Source organism: Lactuca sativa, chromosome 8 (assembly GCF_002870075.4).
Source record: "Lactuca sativa cultivar Salinas chromosome 8, Lsat_Salinas_v11, whole genome shotgun sequence".
Lineage (NCBI taxonomy): Eukaryota > Viridiplantae > Streptophyta > Magnoliopsida > Asterales > Asteraceae > Lactuca > Lactuca sativa.
The window spans coordinates 67,143,111-67,162,109 of record NC_056630.2 but is presented as its reverse complement, the minus strand read 5'-3'; the positions used below and the strand labels follow the sequence as shown (position 1 = coordinate 67,162,109).

The 18,999-nt window shown below is 37.4% G+C and overlaps 1 protein-coding gene and 1 long non-coding RNA gene across 3 annotated transcripts; both read left to right on the top strand.

Moving 5' to 3' along the window:
* The first annotated feature begins 1,021 nt into the window (after positions 1–1,021).
* Positions 1,022–2,319, top strand: LOC111886705 (protein PLANT CADMIUM RESISTANCE 3). Its single transcript, XM_023882947.3, has 4 exons — positions 1,022–1,255; positions 1,355–1,426; positions 1,699–1,911; positions 2,028–2,319. Exons 1-4 carry the CDS (start codon positions 1,072–1,074, stop codon positions 2,102–2,104), a joined length of 546 nt encoding a protein of 181 aa, XP_023738715.1. The 5' UTR covers positions 1,022–1,071; the 3' UTR covers positions 2,105–2,319.
* A 1,106-nt stretch (positions 2,320–3,425) lies between these two features.
* LOC128127627 (uncharacterized) lies at positions 3,426–4,613 on the top strand. Of its 2 annotated transcripts, none has more exons than XR_008225527.1 (2): positions 3,426–3,879; positions 4,227–4,613. It is a non-coding gene; the product is annotated as an uncharacterized LOC128127627 (long non-coding RNA). The 2 variants fall into 2 exon arrangements; XR_008225528.1 differs by having other exon boundaries at positions 4,100–4,613.
* Positions 4,614–18,999: the final 14,386 nt, after the last annotated feature.

Sequence of the window (18,999 nt, the reverse complement as noted above, 5' to 3'; positions counted from 1 at the left end):
TGCCCGGAAAAAGCATAATTCAACGATCCTATTTGCATTGAAAAGGAACAAAGAACTCACTAGTAGGTTGTTTTTTGGTCGATTTCCCATTAAGAGGAAATTAATAACAGGTCCACTTAAAATATCCAGACAACTAGAGTGACATCTCTATTTTTACCGTCACATTATAACTTTTTTTTTATGGTTATTCATTAATATGAAATTTGGTAACCTAATAGTATTTCCGAAAAAATGTTTCTATTGATTTATTAAGGCTGCGGATGTCATAACTAATAGAAGAAATATAAATATAAACGGACACTTATAATGTCTCAACATACTAATGGTTTATATTTCATTGAATCTCTCATCATGTATGTAACTTTGTATCGCAACATGTGATATAAAGAAACTGAGTGGGTCAGGTTGATGAATACATATGAATTTCAATCCCACAATGTTATATATATATATATATATATATATATATATATATATATATATATATATATATATATATATATATATATATATATATATAGAGAGAGAGAGAGAGAGAGAGAGAAAAGTGAATATGTGGTTGTCATGTATGTTATATTAAGTATAACACCATCAAATTGACTTTATTTTGATTAATAAAACATAATTTTTTTTTTCATTTTTAGCTTCTTCCTATTTATTTTGAGCTCATATTATTTCTAATTTCATAATTCTTCCCCTATATCTATGTATTTCGAGTGCGTTTTTTATATTAGACCTTTAGTAGGCTTCATAAATTTCTTTGATATTTTATTTATGTGTTTTTACGATTTTACCACTCCCACGTCTGTTTTTCGAAGCTAATACGCTTCAAAGCTTATAAGATTCTGCAGACCCAAAAATTAATTTTCTCAAAATTATTTTGACATTGAATCTTCTAAATAAAACTTAATAAGAGCCTTAGAAAAACGTTATCGTTACGTCTTGGTCAATGTTGAAACTTCCAAGTTGATGCTTCGAAATTCCAATCATGTTTGAACATTAATAAATATTCTTTCATCTAGCCATAAAACCAAATATCACCATTTCCAAGATTCGCCACCAGCAAATATCATGTACCCTTCTCATCCACAAGACTATCCTCCACAATCATATTACCAACCACCGGCACCACCAGAATCGAATTACCAACCACCGCAGTATGCCACAGGTATTCCAGGTCAATACGTGGTTCCTCAGCCCATTAACGGGAAATGGTCCAGCAGCCTTTGTGCCTGCTGCTCGGATGTACCCAACTGTAAGTCCGTGGTTGGTCACCTTTCTTTTCTGCTCTAGTACAAGTGTACGTATATCACAATGTACAAACAATTATGTTTCTTTGTTTTTGTAAACACAGGTTGCTTAACATGTTGGTGTCCATGCATTACTTTTGGACAAATTGCTGAGATTGTTGATAAGGGGAATACTTGTAAGTGGATTAAGGCAGGGTTTTCTGATTTAAATGTTGAATTTAAATTCTATTGATTCCATTTTAACTTCAACTGTTTACTTTTTTTTTTTGGTATATATTAGCAACATAATTCTCGATATTCTTATAGCTGTATTTGATATACAAGAATCTTGTGATAACTACCCCACATACGAAACCTAGGATGAAAGTATATGATTACATTGTCATGATTGGATCAACAGAACAAAATATATTTGAGTGTTAAACATAATAATTGGTATGTACTACAGCCTGTGGAGTACATGGAGCTCTTTATGCAATAATTGCAGCATTCACATGTTGTGGATGTTTGTATTCTTGTATATTTCGGAGCAAGATGAGGAGCCAATATGGACTGCATGAGACTCCTTGCAACGATTGCCTTGTTCATGTCTGTTGCGAACCCTGTGCGTTGTGTCAAGAGTATCGTGAGCTTAAACATAATGGATTTGACATATCTATAGGTATGCATTCTCACTTGCGAACATATATATGTCCAATAAAACATTTTAAATTTTAAAAGTGTATTACATATTATTATTTACCAAAGCCCGATTTAGAGATTTATGACTGATTGCAGGATGGCAAGGTAACATGGAGAGACAGAATTATGGAGTACAAATGCCACCTATGACTCCGGGAGGAATGTACCGTTAAACTACACATTCATCACTTCATTCACGAATTAAAGATATTTTCCATGGTGCATTGAATTTTATGTTGGTAAAAATGATTCGACAGCATAATTGTTTCGTAAAAAACGCTCGCCAAATTATTGGTAAATATATTTTCCTTGGTATTTTGAATGTTATCATATTGTAATAACGTGCGTGTAGCTTAATCGTGAGTTGTATTTAATTTTTATTTTATAAGTATTGGTTTCATATTGATATATGGGAATTGTGGTCGGTTTGGAACCTATTGTCACGTTAAGAAGTTTTCCACTCATTGGAAAAATATTGTGCGGACTAGTTATAGCATGGAGGCTCATGACATTGATATTAACTTATTCTTATAAACGTGTGAAATGGAGCTAATAGGCCCTCATTGATCGATTAGGTTTCGGGTTATTAAACAAAGATCAATCTTGCAGTTTTGTCTAATAATATAATATAATTATAGTAAACCTAATACTAATATTAATGAAAATGTCTAATAATATAACATAATAATTATAATAAACCTAATATTAATGAAAACATATATTTATATACTAAAAAACTAATTAAAATAAATCAAATAAGATAACAATAATAATCAAAATAATATTAATAATTACTATTATATTTACATTAATAATATTATCATATAATTATATTTATATTAATAATAATATGAAATTATAATTATTATAATAATAATATAAAATAAAAATAATAATAATATTTAAAGAAAGGGGGAAATGCAAAACAAAAGGAGGGAAAAAGCAAAAAAAAAAAAAAAGTGGGAAACAATTTTCAGTTCCTGCCATTATATTTCCAACGAAATTCCAATAGAATTGTAATTTTATATATCAATTAATATTTTGTAGGAAACTTCCAACGCTTTTCCTACAAAATGTTTTGGATATCTACTTCCGTGGAAATATGTAGGAATTTTGTTAGATTTTGCTTTTGTCGTAAGTTTATAGGAAATTCAATGGATATTTTCTACGAAACACTTTGATAGGAAATATTTTGTAGCTAAAACCAAATATTCTAGTAGTGGTCATAGTGGCGATCTCTTATTAGTAAAACCCCAAAGGGTTAGGATTTAGAGTTTATCTATATATATTTGTATTTTCATTTGAGCATAAAACAATAATATCAAAGTAATTTATTCAACAACATATCATACAAAGTGGCAAATAGAATATTCTATATATAATACGGTTTTAATGAATTCGGCATTTCATTATCAGATGCGCCTTTTAAAAAATATATATAATACATCTTTTATATAATCAACCGTATATGCTTAGTCACATGTCATATAGACTACAGTTCCTATTAAAAAGGTGTATTTATATTTATTATAAAAAACAGGCGGCAAATTTGCTGCAAATCTCGATTTTTTTGGAGAAAAACCCTCGACGATCTCAGATGCGCACCACGTAGTCCACTTTTTTTCGTGAAACCCCTCTGGTATCTGAGACCATGTATGGCGATATCGATCAGAACCCCACCACCAACGGATCATCACTCCCTCTCTAGCATCGCTTCCATCCAAGAGACCAAGAGCTGATAAGTTTATATATTTTATTTCAATGGGTTGTTTTTGCATACAAATTAAAACTACACTGATTGAATGCGATTGTATTTGAAGCTGGTAAGTATATATTACAATAAAATGTTTTTTACATCTTTATATTACAGGATGTTATTGCAATAAAAAGTCTGGATGGGTTAGCTGGAATTTATCTAACACACAACTTTTCTAAACCACATAAGTTGGTAAGTTTTGCTCTCTTCCCACTTTACATGATCTCTTCTCTACATGATTCCTTATTACTTATATGCTTCACGATTTTTATAAGTATCTTCTTAAATACATAAAGGAACGTAAAGTAATAGAGATTTTTCAGAAACAAGTGGGTGTGGGTGATCAATTAAATGCGACAAATTATTTGATTTAATCATTTTTAGTACTTTATGAACACTTGTTTTCGTATAGACCGACAAAGAAAACATGTTTGCTTGGTGAAGAGTTTCACACATTGGATATTTATGTGACTACATACTTCATCGGGGTAATTTTATAACTATAGTTCAATACTTCAGGGAATATGCTTCCTGAACAGGTTTGCCCACCGGGATGATTTGACGTTTATCGTATTTTATAAACATTTGTAAAGTGTTTTACTTGGAAAACAAAAAACATGGTGGATAAATGGTTCCTATCAATATCATAATAGTGTATGTTTGCTTACATAATACTATTATTTTTTCCCAGTACTTGTAAACTGGATGACCATGCTTTCAAAGAAAGTATTGCGCACTCCTATCACAAGGTCTAATCTCAGTTTATCTTGGAAAGGTCAGTATTAACATAACTAACATGATGTGCTCCTTTTCCATAATCCATGTCCTTTGATAGAGTTATTTGTCATGATTACTAGACACTACCGAAATATGTAACATGTAATGTTGAATGTAATTACAAATATCAAGATCTTGATTCTTCAATATGCAGCACCCTTTCATTTGTTATCTTCCATTGCAATCCTTAATGCACAAATTTAGATTTCGACATACCCCATATTAACATTGTTTCAGATTTTGCGGGGTTGGAATGCTGAATATGTTACACAATTGTACCAAAAAGAAACTTCATGATGACACTGTTTTGATGTTGCAGTCTATAAATTTCTTAGTATAAGATATTTGGCTTTCTATGCTATATGAAAATGTAATTTGGTATATTTAATGAAACTATTCGACTAAGTTGAAGAGTAAAACAAAGAAAGAAACATAAATTGGATTCAATTGTGGTGGCTCAGAAGCAACAGGTGGTGGCTAAAACAACTGTATTCAATAACAGTATTTTAGCCATTGATTTGCAATCTATTTTTTCTTTTTAAATTTTTTATTAGTTATGGAGTACGGTTGCTTAGAAGGGACTATACTCTATAAATACTGCTGTATAACCGCACTTTATTTATTCTTCAAATAGGAAACTCCCCCCTTAGAGTACTGTCCTACAGTATCCTATCATCTATTAAAACCGTATTTTATTACCAATTAATCCGCATGCGCGACCATCCACCTCTGACGACATTCTCTCATAGTCGTCCAAGGTGCATTCATTATGCTTCGTATTTTCCTTTTCTTATTTCTCTCCTAAATAATAAAACAAACACCGGCACCAAACCGGAGCTTTTCCATTGGCTTTTTGTATTGCCTCGCTTGCTTATGCCTCCTCCTTGATGACCTCTGCCTCCGTGCCTTCTGGCAACTAGAGCAAACCTAAAAAATCTAACAATTATGACACATGTCTCATTTTGATGTCAAATCTAATAAATGAACTAGCCCACAAATGGTGAATTACGCTCCACATCTCAACAAGCTCCTACTTGGATGTTGATTAACCAAATTGTTGTCATCCAATGTAGCACTTTGTAATCTTCGTCACTCTTTCGGTACAAAAAAAACGTGATTTTGCTAGGGAAGAAATTTATTGCGAAAAGCTGAAATTTAGTTGCAAAAGACGTATAGCAATGGAATTTGTGACGATCAATTTTCGTCCCAAAAAACCGTAAGCGAGGGTTTGCATGGGAAGCAATAATTTCGTTGCAAACGTGACAACGAAATGAAATCAGTTGTAGATGTTATTCCGTCGTGTATTCCGTTGAAGGATTCTGTTGCGAATTCTGAGGTGATGAATCCCTAGCAACATCCGTGGTGATAAATCCCTAGTAAAATACATGGTGATGAATCCCTAGCAAATTCTATGGTGGTGAAACCATAGGAAATTTTGTGGTGATGAATCCCTATCAAATTCCATGGTGGGGAATCCCTAGCAAATTCTATGGTGGTGAATCCCTAGCAAATTTTGTGGTTGATGAATCCCTAGCGAATTTCATGGTGATGAATCTTTAGCAAATTATGTGGTGTATATATTCTAGTGGATTCCATAGCAAACTACATAGGCATGCTTCAGTAACAACGATTCCATAGGCACAGATGGATAATTAATTTATAAATTAAATCCAAAGTATTTTGTTATAATAAATAAAAACAAAAATAAGAAAAAATTCAGATAATATTAGTAGCATAAAGTAAAACAATAATTAATTATTACATTGAAAATGGAAAGTGGCTATTCTAAAATCAATACATTGCAATAGACATATCAAAAAATTATGAGCTGCTAGTTTTTTTGTTCTCTAAGAGCATTAATAAGAGTCTTTGCTGATTTTAGTTGTTTATCAAGCTACTAGACTCTTTTGTTGTGTTGGTTTTCTTGGTCCTTCATTATTTCCTTAAGCTCTTCATTTTTGTAATATCACAAAAATACTAAGCAAAAATTTTGTTTTAAATCAACCAAAGCATCGCTCATATATTTTAAAAACCGCCAACTATGTCACAACAGAAAATAATTATCATAGTACAATCCCAAAATCATAAATGTAGAGCCCTTCCATTTCGAACTGGGAGTACATGAAAACATTTAAACATAAACATAAGCACAAGCTTAGTGAGTTCCCAAAATACCACATATCATACAAGCAACGGGCCTCGCCTGATGAGTATAACGGACATCGTGCTAACTCGGATATCGGGCCCCACCCAATGAGTATAATGTGCCTTATCCTAACTCGAATAACGAGCACTACCCTAACATAAAGAACATGTAAGTATCCTACATGCAACTAGCATCATACAAACATACTCTGGTGGCCTGACATTGGTACCTTTGACCCACGGGTACAGTGAAGAGACTCACCTCAAACTCAAGATAATAAATCCCACACCTGAACTGCTGCTAACAAAAGCTCCTCACAATATATATATATCCAAAAAAACTTCCATTAACAATTAAGGAGATAATAATCCAAGTTTAACGCTCCAATACATACTTTCACTCTCTAGGGTAAAATGACCATTTTACACTTCCGTAGCTTAACCTATCCAACACACCCTAAAATATAAAAGTTGCCCAAAGTTGACTTTTGGGGCTACACCATGCATACCCTTCCTCTACTCCATGCATATAGCAGCTAACCAGAAAACGAGACCATAGTGCCCTATGTGTTGCGTACTTCAACTTATGTTGGGCGTACTCACAAGGGCTTCAAAACTCAATTTTAAGAACTTAGTCCTTTAAGAAAAAATGTCCAATATTCAGATCTAACTCTAAGTAATATTTAAAATCATAAAGTTCTTAACTTTATGCCTATACATGGCTTAATGAAGCCCACAACCAAACTCTAACTTTAAATAAAACTATAATGGACTACAAATATGGCATTGATGATATACCACAACCGAGTTCCTGTTTTTATGATCCTAAAACCTTATAAATGTCAAGAAATGACCTTAACAAGCTCTAGAGTAGCTTTTACTCACAAGAACCCAACTAAAGGACCAAAATCATACAAAACATGACCTAAACCTAGATCTAAGCTAAGGAGTCATAAAGGTTGAAGCTTTATATCTCCAGATGATATGTAGACACCTCTTTAAAGGACTCTTTCTTCTTCATTATGCACCAAACACATAAAAATGGGGTCAAGCTATCTCACAAGGGATTAGAGTTTCGAATTGAAGCTTTAGGATAGTATGGGCTAGTGATGAGGGAGGCCTCAAGGACATAATATCCTTTAACTAGGGTTGAACCCTAAAAGTTAGGGTTTCAATTTTACAAAATTATGCCATACATACCCTCATGTACACTCAACATACTCACCAAGGCCCGCGTCCATTTTAAATGAGCTACGCAAGGTGTAGCTCCAACTTACGCCATGCGTAAGGACTGAAATGAAAATATTTTGAATTTAAGCCATAAAATGCAAAGTACGTAGAAACGACTCTTATAATTCTCCCCCACTTAAATCAGACTTTTTCCTCGAAGTTCGTTGATAAAAATAACTCATGATAACGCTCCTTCATCTCCACCTTAGGCTCCCATGTCCAGTCTAACCCTTTCTGATGCTCCCATTACACCTTCACCAATCTCACCACCTTGTTACACAAAGTCTTCGTCTTCCTATCTAGAATAGAAATCAGTATCTCTATATAATTCAAGTACTCATCCACCTGAATGTCCTCCAAAAGAACCACTGTAGAATCATCAAGCAAACACTACAACAGTTGAGAGATGGAAAAAGTACTGTGATTCTGACTGAGCTCCTAGGGTAAATCCAAATGATAAGCAATGTTGCCTACCTAGCAAACAACCCTGAAAGGACCAATATATTGCGGGACCAACTTGCCCCGCTTCCTGAACTGGATGACACCTTTCTAAATTCACACCTTCAAGAGTACCATATCCCCAACATGGAACTCCAAGTCTAACTGACGTCTATTAGCATAACTCTTCTGTTGGCTCTCTATGGTGTGCAATCTCCCATGTACCTGTTGGATCAACTCGGTAGTCTAGAACACCACCTCTGTGCTACCCATGACTTGCTGGTTGACCTCAACCTAACAAATCAACATCCAAAACTTCCTCTCGTAGAGTATCTCAAACAGAGTTTGATCAATACTGGTGTGGTAGTTGTTGTTGTAAGAAAACCCAACCATTAGGAGATATGTATCCCAGCTCCCGCCAGTTTCTATTACATATACTCGAAGCATATCCTCCAAGGTCTGGATAGTCCACTCACTCTTACCATCAGTATATGGATGAAAAACTATGCTGAAGTGCACACGAGTACCCAACTGCTAGTGAAATTTCTTCCAGAACCTGGAAGTGAACCGTACATCCCGATCTAAAACCATCGATACTAAAACCTCATGGTGTGCCACGATCTCCTTGATGTAGATATCCCCCAGATGCTCTATAGAGATGCACTCCTGGATATGAATTGAAATGCACACTCTTGGTCAATCGATCGACAATGACCTAAATCAAATCTACCCTTTGTGCGGTTCATAGTAAATTTGTGATAAAATCGATTGTAATCACTTCCTATTTCCAAATGGGAACACCCACCTCTCCATCTTGCCATGAGCTCGCTGATGCTTGACCTTGACTTTCTTGCAAGTAAAACACCTCTCCACATACCAAGCCATATCCCGCTTCATGCAGGCCCACCAATAATCAAGTCGGAGGTCGATATGCATTTTTTTCTTACCAGGATGAATAGGGAACCTCGACTTGAGCATCTCCTCCATCAAAATCTGATGGGTACCTCCCAAATATGGAACACAAACTCTCCGATGCAAGGTCAACAAACCTCGACTGTCATAATCGAAAAAAGACACCTAACCATCTATATGCTCACTCTTATGGTGCTCTTGTTTCATCGCCTTGACTTGAGCCACAAGAATATTCTCTAAAAGTAGGGTAATCACAGTCATCCTCAAACACAAGTATCTGATCGTAGTGTTAGCCATCTTGCGGCAAAGAGCATCATACACCATATTGGCCTTTCCTGGGTAATAATGGATATCACAAACATAATCCTTCACCACATTAAGCCACCTATGCTACCTCATATTCATATACGGCTGTTCCATCAAATGCCTTAGACTCTTGTGATCCATATAGATATTACAACGGACCCCATACAATTAATGTCACCAAATATTGAGTGCGGAAACCACAACCTCCAAGTCCAAATTGTGCATAGGGTAGTTCGCCTCATGAGGCTTCAACTGCCCCACAGCGTATGCTGTAACAAGGCCCTGCTACATTAATACCTACCCAAACCCATTATTGACACATCATAACAAACTATGAAATCATCAACACCCTCTCGCAGGGTCAGAATAGTCCCATCTCACAAATTCTGCTTCAAAGTCTTAAAAGTCGCCTACTGCTCAGGACCCTAACGAAATGCGACAATAATCTTTATTAATTAGGTCAAAGGAACTGCTATCTAGTTGAAATCCTAAATGAACCTCCAATAATAAACCACCAAATTGAGGAAACTCCAAATCTCATATGGAGACCTCAGAACCTCCCACTACATCACCACCTCGATCTTGGTCTAATAGATCAATATACCCTTCTAGTTGACAAAGTGTCCCATAAATTGCACCTCGTGCAACCAAAACTCACACTCGGAAAAAATTGCCTAAAAATTCTTTAAGAACAAGATTCAATGTACGGATATGGTTTGAAAACTCAATTCTAGAATTAACCTTAAAGATAATCTCTGCTTCTAATTAGTTTTTCCACTCAAGTCTGGTAAATCATTCATGACTTGAAGATAATATACAACAAAGTATTCAAATGATTGAGAATAATCAAAGTAAATATAATTTAGAACACTTAGAATGTAAGTGAAAGAAATTGACTTGCAAGAGATTTTGAAATCATGTGAATAGAATATAGATTACTTCTATTTTTGGTGTATATTCATGAAAATAGCTACTCCTTAAATAGTAAGGGAGAGACATAGTACAAATGTAACACCCCATTTATGGTACGTAAATGTAATTAAAGTATCTTAATTTCTTAAAGGGTACTCGACGACTCTGTTGCCCGACTCGTCGAGTAGAAGCGGGATGAGTTTGCGATTTAAGTTGGCTACTCAGCAAGTCCATATGTTGGGACTTGGCGAGTCTGCCTGTCTGGATGAAGCCCTAATTTCAAGGGTTTGTACCATATTTAAAAGTCATTATAGCCTCCCACCCCAGCCTCCAACACCTTTAGAGCGTTTCCCCTATAAACCCTAGCCCCCATTGTTGAGCTTGAGTGTGTTTGTGCTAGTTTGGATGTTTTGGAAGAGAAGGAAGGAAAGAAGGTGCATAGAAGAGAAAGGAGATCCAAGACTTAGCTTCCATCTGTTTCTCATTCAGTCGAAGAGTTCTGGAGCAGCAGTTAGACAATTCCAGATCTAGCATCTCAGCAGTCAACATTACGAGGTGAGTTTCCTTCCAGTAGGAACGAGTCTACGACCACAATGTCGGCCCGTTTAGTTAGCAGTAGTTTCGGACCTTGGTCCGATGCAGTAGTTAGAGTTCTTGATGTCTTTATGATTCAAGCATGTTTTGTGTTATGTGTTCCGGACCCTGGTCCGATGCAGTATGCACTATATGTGTTCATGCTAGTTGATATGTTTATGCTATGCTATGTCCAGTCAGTTTCCGGACTTCGGTCCGATACAGGGGAAAAGGTCCCAGTTAGTTCCGGATTTCGGTCCGATGCAGTTAGTTATGGACTTCGGTCCGACGCATGGGACAAGGTCCCAGTCAGTTCCAGACTTCGGTCCGATGCAGAGGGCAAGGCCCTGGTTAGTTCCGGACTTCGGTCCGATGTAGTTTCTGGAATTCGGTCTGATGTAGTGGGCAAGGCCCAATAGTTGTTTGTATGTTATTTTATGGTATGTGGTAGTTTGGTGGAGCTCACTAAGCTTCGTGCTTACGGTTTCAGTTTTGGTTTCAAGTACTTCCGCTAGCAAGGGGAAGGGCTCGAGATGATGGCATCGCACACACCAAAACTCCAGTTTTATCCTGGGGATTTTATTCAGAAATTTTGATATGATTGATACATATTTGTTTTGATACAGTTACTTGACTTTGGAGTTACGTATTTTATGGTTCTTAGTATGTATGGAATTTGATGATGAGATTTTTAGTAACATTAAAACAAAAAAAATTTGGGTCGTTACAAGTTGGTATCAGAGCTTTGGTTTGAGGGATTCAGGCATATTTTTGAGTGTGTCTGAACTCAAACTAAGGAATTGGTGAAAGATTTTTTTTAAAGAGAAACGTTTTTGAAGAGAAATTTTGAAAAGAACTTAGAAAGAAAAGAGTTTTCTTAAAAAGGGGTGTGGTGCATGCGATCAGTCGAGCTCAAGTAAGTACTCCCAAATTACCCATACAAGTTTATATTATGATTATCTGTTTCAGTTTCAGTAGAACAACATGCTAGAATAGGACTAAGGATCTAGGAGGACGCCTTATGTGCCTGCTATATGTGTTTCAACTTTATGAGAATTGCATGCTACTATTGAGTAGACAGCAATACGATAGCTTGTTTATGTTATGCCTGATATTATGAGCTTAGCATTGTATGCTAGTACAGTTTCTTGTTATGAGGATAGAATTGCTTGAGTAGTTTCCTATGTCTGAATGCTGCTTGCTTTGTGCTTTGCGGGACTCCGAGTGGTGGGAGTTAGCATTAGGTGAATACGTCACATCACATGTGATCAAGGTTGAATAATCTCAGAGTGCTGGATTTGGCCCTACTGTGCAGCTCTTGTTTGAGTCCAACCGTTGTAGTAACGAGTCTTTTACTCGAAGGATTATCTGAGCCTCGTCACATGTGATGGTATTCAGGTGATGACTAATTGGCATTACAAGGAGGCTTTCAGCAGTTGAGGACTGGTTTTGGTTGAGTCAGAGATTCCCTAGGGCAAGCCTAGGATGAGAGTAGCTAAGATCAGTAGCAGTAGTAGTGACTTGATGGAGTCGATGCAGTTCTTGAGGAAAGTACTGATATATGTGGAAGGTAGTATGGGCCCGTACTACTGAAATCAGAGGATCCGTACTTGAAACAAGAAAGGCTGAGATGAGACCAAGAAACTCGTATTAATAGTGACCCCTCAAGACGTATCAGTGTTTCTGACGTTTATCATGAGGTGTTTTCAGAATGGTGGTTTTACGCCCAAGGCCAGCAGTCGGCAGTTCAGGTGCCGGTGAGGGATCAGGACCAGGCTTGGGAGTAGAGCATTTGGATGATCAGACTAGGGAGTTTCTTTCTTCAGAGATTACTCGCATCATACTCGAGCAGACTCCTGTGATCTTTGGTTCGATCAAGGAGGGTATTTTGGAGCTGATGGATGAGAGGTTGAGCACCTTTCGTATTGAGGTGGCGACCATGATGGGGTTGCACACGCTCACCTTCAGGGATTTTAGGGCCTGTGGAGCTCCTAACTATCATGGGGCTCGGGACCCCATAGCGAGCACCAGGTGGTTGGCGGATGTCGCCAATGCTTTCCGCACTAGCAGATGTCCCGAGGGGGATAAGGTCAGACTACCATCCTGTCTTCTAAAGGATAGGGAACGAGATTGGTGGGAGGAGATCGGGGATGACATAACACTTGATACTATGACTTGGGCTGATTTTACTACCAGGTTCAGAGCCAAGTTTGCACCGGTTATCGAGCTGCAACAGTTAGCCAGGGAGTTTCAGGATCTCACCCAAACTACAAAGACAGTGGCAGAGATTATCGCCAAGTTCAGGGAGAGGGCTCTTCTCTTTCCTCAGTACGCAGCTGGTGAGGAAATGAAGAAGGCCCGTTATCACGAGATGTTGCAGAGTGATATTTGCCAGTTTATGAGCCGGTCCAGCTGTAAAACGCTGGATGGCATGATTGCTAGGGCTCGTGAGAGAGAGAGAGAGATTGATATAGAGATGGAGAAGAAGAGGAAGCCAGAGGCGGCATCTAGCACAGGGGGTTCGGGCAAAAAGCCCAAGGTATCAAATCAAAGATCTAGAGGACAGCAGAGCCACAGTCGATGTGGCAAGTGTGGGAGATTGCACGATGGGGCGTGCAAGGCAGGGAGTTCCCGGTTGCTACAAGTGCAGCCGGACCAGGCATATGAGCAGAGATTGTATAGCTACTCCCACCGTTACCACAACATCTGATCTGATTTGCTTCCATTGCAATCAGAGGGGACATAAAAATTCCCAGTGCCAGAGTTTGTCAGCCGCAGGGAAGGTTGTAGCACCTGCTCCTGCAACTTTGAGGATTACAGATGACCGTCAGGGCCGGAGTGAGGTGCCAGTGATGAAGAGTAGAGCTTTTCAGATGACAGCAGAGGAGGTGCGAGCTACTCCTGATGTGGTGACGGGTATGTATCTTCCCTTCATCTCTTTATTATTGTTGATTGTTTCTTATACTTATATGTTTTTAGATAGGCTCGTTCTTAGTGAACGGCATATCAACTACTGGGTTATTTGATTCGGGGGCAACCCGATCATTAGTTTCACTTGCGCTTAGCAAGAGGTTTAGCAGAGCTCCGAGTGAGCTGGATTGTCCACTTGAGGTTGAGATAGCTGATGACAGGACCGTCAGGGTCGCGAGATTGCATAAGGGGTGTTCTCTTCGGTTATTTGATGAGCAGTTTTCGGTAGATCTGGTTCCTATTCCCCTGTGAGGGAATAAGGTTATAGTGGGTATGGATTGGCTGAGCCCCAATGGGGCGGTGATTGATTGTGAGCTATAGCTAGTAAGGGTCCGTAAACCTAGTGGAGGAGAGTTAGTGATTCAGGGCGAGACGCCACAACGCAGACTGACTCTTTGCTCAACAGCGAGAGCGAGGCGCTCCTTTCATCAGGGTTGCGCAGGGTTCGTTGCCTATGTTTTGGAAGCCCGGGAGAAGGGTAAGGCGACAGGCGACAATGTACCGGTAGTGCGAGAATACCCGGATGTATTCCCGGAGGATTTGCCTGGGATACCTACGGAGAGATAGGTTGAGTTCAGGATTGATCTGGTTCCTGGTGTGGCTACGATAGCCTAGGCACCGTATCAGTTGGCTCCTCCAGAGATGCAGGAGTCGTCTACGTAGCTGCAGTAGGAACGGGTCTACGGCCAATATGCTGGCTCGTTTAGTTAGCAGTAGTTCTGGACCTTGGTCCGATGCAGTTGTTAGAGTGCTTGATGTCTTTGTGATTCAAGCAAGTTTTGGTTATGTGTTCATGCCAGTTGATATGTTTATGCTATGCTATGTCCAGTCAGTTTCCGGACTTCGGTCCGATGCAGGGGACAAGGTCCTAGTCAGTTCCGAATTTCGGTCTGATGCAGTTAGTTCCGGACTTCGGTCCGATGCAGGGGACAAGGTCCCAGTCAGTTCCGTACTTCGGTCCGATGCAGTTTCCGGACTTCAGTCCGATATAGAGGGCAATGCCTTGGTTAGTTCCGGACTTCGGTTTGATGCAGTTTTCGGACTTCGGTCTGATGTAGAGGGCAAGGCCCAATAGTTGTTTGTATGTTATGGTATGGTATGTGGTAGTTTGGGGGAGCTCACTAAGCTTCGTGTTTACAGTTTCAGTTTTGGTTTCAGGTACTTCCGCTAGCAAGGGGAAGTCTCGGGATGATGCCATTGCACACAACACAACTTCAGTTTTATCCTGGGGATTTTATTCAGACATTTTGATATAATTGATACATATTTGTTTTGATACAGTTACTTGACTTTTGAGTTACCCATTTTATGGTTCTTAGTATGTATGACATTTGATGATGAGATTTTTAGTAATATTAAAACAAAAAAAAATTTGGGTCGTATTTTTAGGTTGTTACAACAAAACCGAGATGCATTCTAAGGAATAGCTAATACAAAGAGTTTGACAAATTTGACACTTCAAAAATTTGCTGAATTAGTACTTAGAACTGTTACATTAACTAAAGACAAAAAGCAATAAATTCTTGTACAAACTCTAACTTCGGAATCTCTTCATCTCAGATAGAAAAGGAACTTCAGAACATCTTCACATCTAGAAATCGAGTGGCTTCTGATTAGCTTTGATTTTGGATTGCTAGAGGTTCACTTCTTTTGTATTAATAATCTCCCCCTAAGTATACTTAGCAATCAGTAAACTCAGTTGACATCTTCAGATATGAAAATGGAGCCAAGTTCAGACTTTCAAATACCATTTAAGGTTATCAATGAACTTCTTCACAAGCTCAGGAGCATCACTTTTAGATGCATTGGTGCTAAAATTTTGAAGGATTGTTGAAGGAACGAAATGTTTATCAAGAACTCGGAAGAGTTCTTTTCGGTTGGTCTTTTTCTTCAGATAGACATATCCGAGCTTAGGTTATTTAGTAGGATTTGCCAAGATTTGAACTTTACGCAGTTCATAAGTTATCTTCGCCGATATATTTTGTGTTTTGAAAAAGTATGTGAACTCGGCATCGCACCTGAAAATTTAGCTACATAGTCCTTCAGGAACTTCACGACAACATTATAAGATCCAATGCTAGAATGATTGTATTGGAGATCTCGGAGGTGAGCATCAATTATGAGAATTTCATTAGGATTGATAGATGGAAAGTCAACATCTATGATAGTGATTGTAGCTTCCTTGTTCTAAGAGATGTACTATTTGTACAACATTCAGTTAAGGTCAAATTTGCTCTAAACCTTGTTTCTAAAACCAACAATCATTGTGATCCACTTCCGATACAACACTTCTTTTTGTGGACGTGTGTTAACGGATTAGACATTCTCAATCTCGATCGCTCAGTCGTGATAATAGTTTGAGGATCATCATTGGATGAAGAGGAGCGAATTTGATGTAGAATTTTCCTTGTGGAGAGATTGGAAGATCGATTTGGTCGAAGTCTTGAGTGGGAAGATCGAAATACATGAAATGGATAATGTTGAGATCGTGAATGATTTATTCTCGGAATAGGGGGGATATATGCAACGCCCGTGTTTCTGGGCTAAATCATTAATAATGGTGTAATAGTCTAGGTCAACCTTTGTAACTCATTTTGGAGTAATAAAAAGGAATTATGTGAATATTATCTAAATTATGTGCTTATTTGCTTAATTATTATGATTTAATTAATTAATAATAATAAATAAGCGTTCAAAATAAATATTAAATAAAGCCGATATACTTTAAGAAAGTTGTAGTAGCCGAAAAAAGGATTTCGGAGATATAAAGAATACCGAAATCCGAGTTATAACGAAGAAGTTATGACCTGTCGAAGTTTCACGACGGAACCGGCACGACATCAGGAAGCGTAAAAAGTGAATTTATGATAAAATGTTTTTTAGCCTTAGCAATCTAAACGAAATTCGTAGTGTTCGTTAAACCGAGAGCGTGTATAAAAAGAATGCTCAAATCTGACTTCATATCAGAAAGTTATGATTTTTCTAAGTTTCAACTTAACAGTAGACAGCTAAAAACTTGAAATTTAGATCGAGTGATTTTTAGCCGACACAACCTAAACGAGAATCGAAGGTCTCGTCAATAGTAGTACAACGGTAAAAAGACTGATAAAAACGGACGTCGGATGAAGAAGTTATGAATTTTTAACGGATTTTCTTGTCTCGGTCTCTTAAAAATAATAATATTAAAAATAAATTCAAAATTAGCCGACGAAGTCTAAATGAAAGTTGTAGAATATATTCCCGCCTATGCGTGTATATAAAGAACGTCAAAAACGGAGCCCGTATGAGAAAGTTACGGATTTTAGAAGGTTTGGGTGCAATTTCCGAGAAATTCGCATAGATTGGAGCCGACCACATCACCCTCGCGAGATCATGCCTCGTGTCTGACACGCGTCACCGTCCGATTCGTCCAGATGAGCAAGCCGCCGATGTCATAACCAACTAACGTCAGGAACGGCATTTGAGAGAAGGCATAGTTGTAGCTTGCCAATGATCATGTTGATGTCTAATGGATACATGTTTTTCTTGTGATTGGATTTGATTATACATTCTTTTTGATCATCTTTCATGACGCAGCTATGCTTTTGGAGACAGAGAATTTGTCGTTGGTGAGGATGTCATAACCTCGTATCTGTGAATTTGAGTTGTTGTCGTACGTCACCTTTCTGCCCCGTCACGTGCATGAAACAAGCACTATCAATATTCTATCTTATTCTGAAGCATAAAGTGCCTACAAAAGCAGTGAGTTTTGGATTTTTTAGGCTCCAAGTTAGGTTTAGGGATTTGGGCATGGGCTTTGGACTTAGACTGTAACCTTAGAACAAGTGGTGTCTGGAAGGGTTTGTTTCGAGAAACTTTTGGAAAGAAGCAGAATGTCATAGTCTTTTTTTAATCCATAAATTGTATTCAACCATAGGTTGTTTGGATATTGTATTTCTCTGACCAGCAATTTTCAAAGATGTGGGAAACATTGTGTTGACAGAAGTTACATATCTATTTCAACATTCTTTTTACTTTCCACTCAAAATTTTATTTTGAATCTTTTGAGAATTTTTTAACAACAGTGTTCTTACTAACTTTTTCGTTTGCTTGCTACTTTTGATGGCACATTTGGTTTTGGAAATTGTTGTGGTTTGAAAATAGTACCATAAAATTTAGCAATAAATAAAGAAGAAAATATCGGAGGAGATTTAGTTTTTTATAGAATGAGTTTCAACAAAAACCTTTTTCGAATTTGGACTGACAACCTTGTTTTGAGTGACCAAACTAGGAGGATTGGATGGCCTTTTGAGGATCTTAACAAGCGCAAAGGTATTGTGGTTCCTAGTGGTTGGCCTAACTGTTAGAGATAATTTCTTTAGTGGATCTCGTAATGAATCGGGAATCTTGCCTTGACCTAATTTCTTTCTTAAGGGCATCATAATTCTTCATCTTTAGAATCAAAGGACCAAACTCAATATTTCTGGCATCATTGTTCTCTTCCTTGTCAATTAAGGCTTTTCCTTGTGATTTTGACAATTTAAACACTTCAATCTTCTTGGCATAATGATTTTGACCATTACAATAATTTCAATCAAATCCAGAGTCATCAATCAACTTTTTCTCCTTCTTCTCATTATCTTTTTGACATCCCTTCGCATCTTCACTTTTATTTTGAGCTGAATTAGAACTATTTCCTTTGAATCAACTTCATCCATTTTCCGAGCATGGTGAAGTATTTCCCTTGAATTTTGAATAGATCTTTTTGAAGAACTTTTTAGGGTTACTGACCATTAGTACTTTATTTCACTTATGAATTCTTCATCGGTTTCATTAGAATCTGACTTAGTAATAACTTTTGACATCTTTTCATTGACATTTTCACCTTTCACAACCAAATAAAGAGGACTAGCTTTTGGATTTGACTTCATATTTTCCATGACTTCTATTTCATGGATCGTTAGGAATCCAATCACTTCAATTACATTATAAATCTTGAATTGCTCGTATGCTTTCACTGTAGATGCAATTGATCTCCAATTTGAACTTAATCCATTTAGAAATGTAACC

What these genes read in the sequence shown, in the direction of transcription:
- LOC111886705 (XM_023882947.3), top strand. Translation starts at nt 1,072, where the DNA reads ATGTACCCTTCTCATCCACAAGACTATCCTCCACAATCATATTACCAA. An exon ending in CTGCTCGGATGTACCCAACT is followed by an intron (nt 1,256 to 1,354) that starts GTAAGTCCGTGG and finishes TTGTAAACACAG; the next exon opens with GTTGCTTAACATGTTGGTGT. An exon ending in TGTTGATAAGGGGAATACTT is followed by an intron (nt 1,427 to 1,698) that starts GTAAGTGGATTA and finishes TATGTACTACAG; the next exon opens with CCTGTGGAGTACATGGAGCT.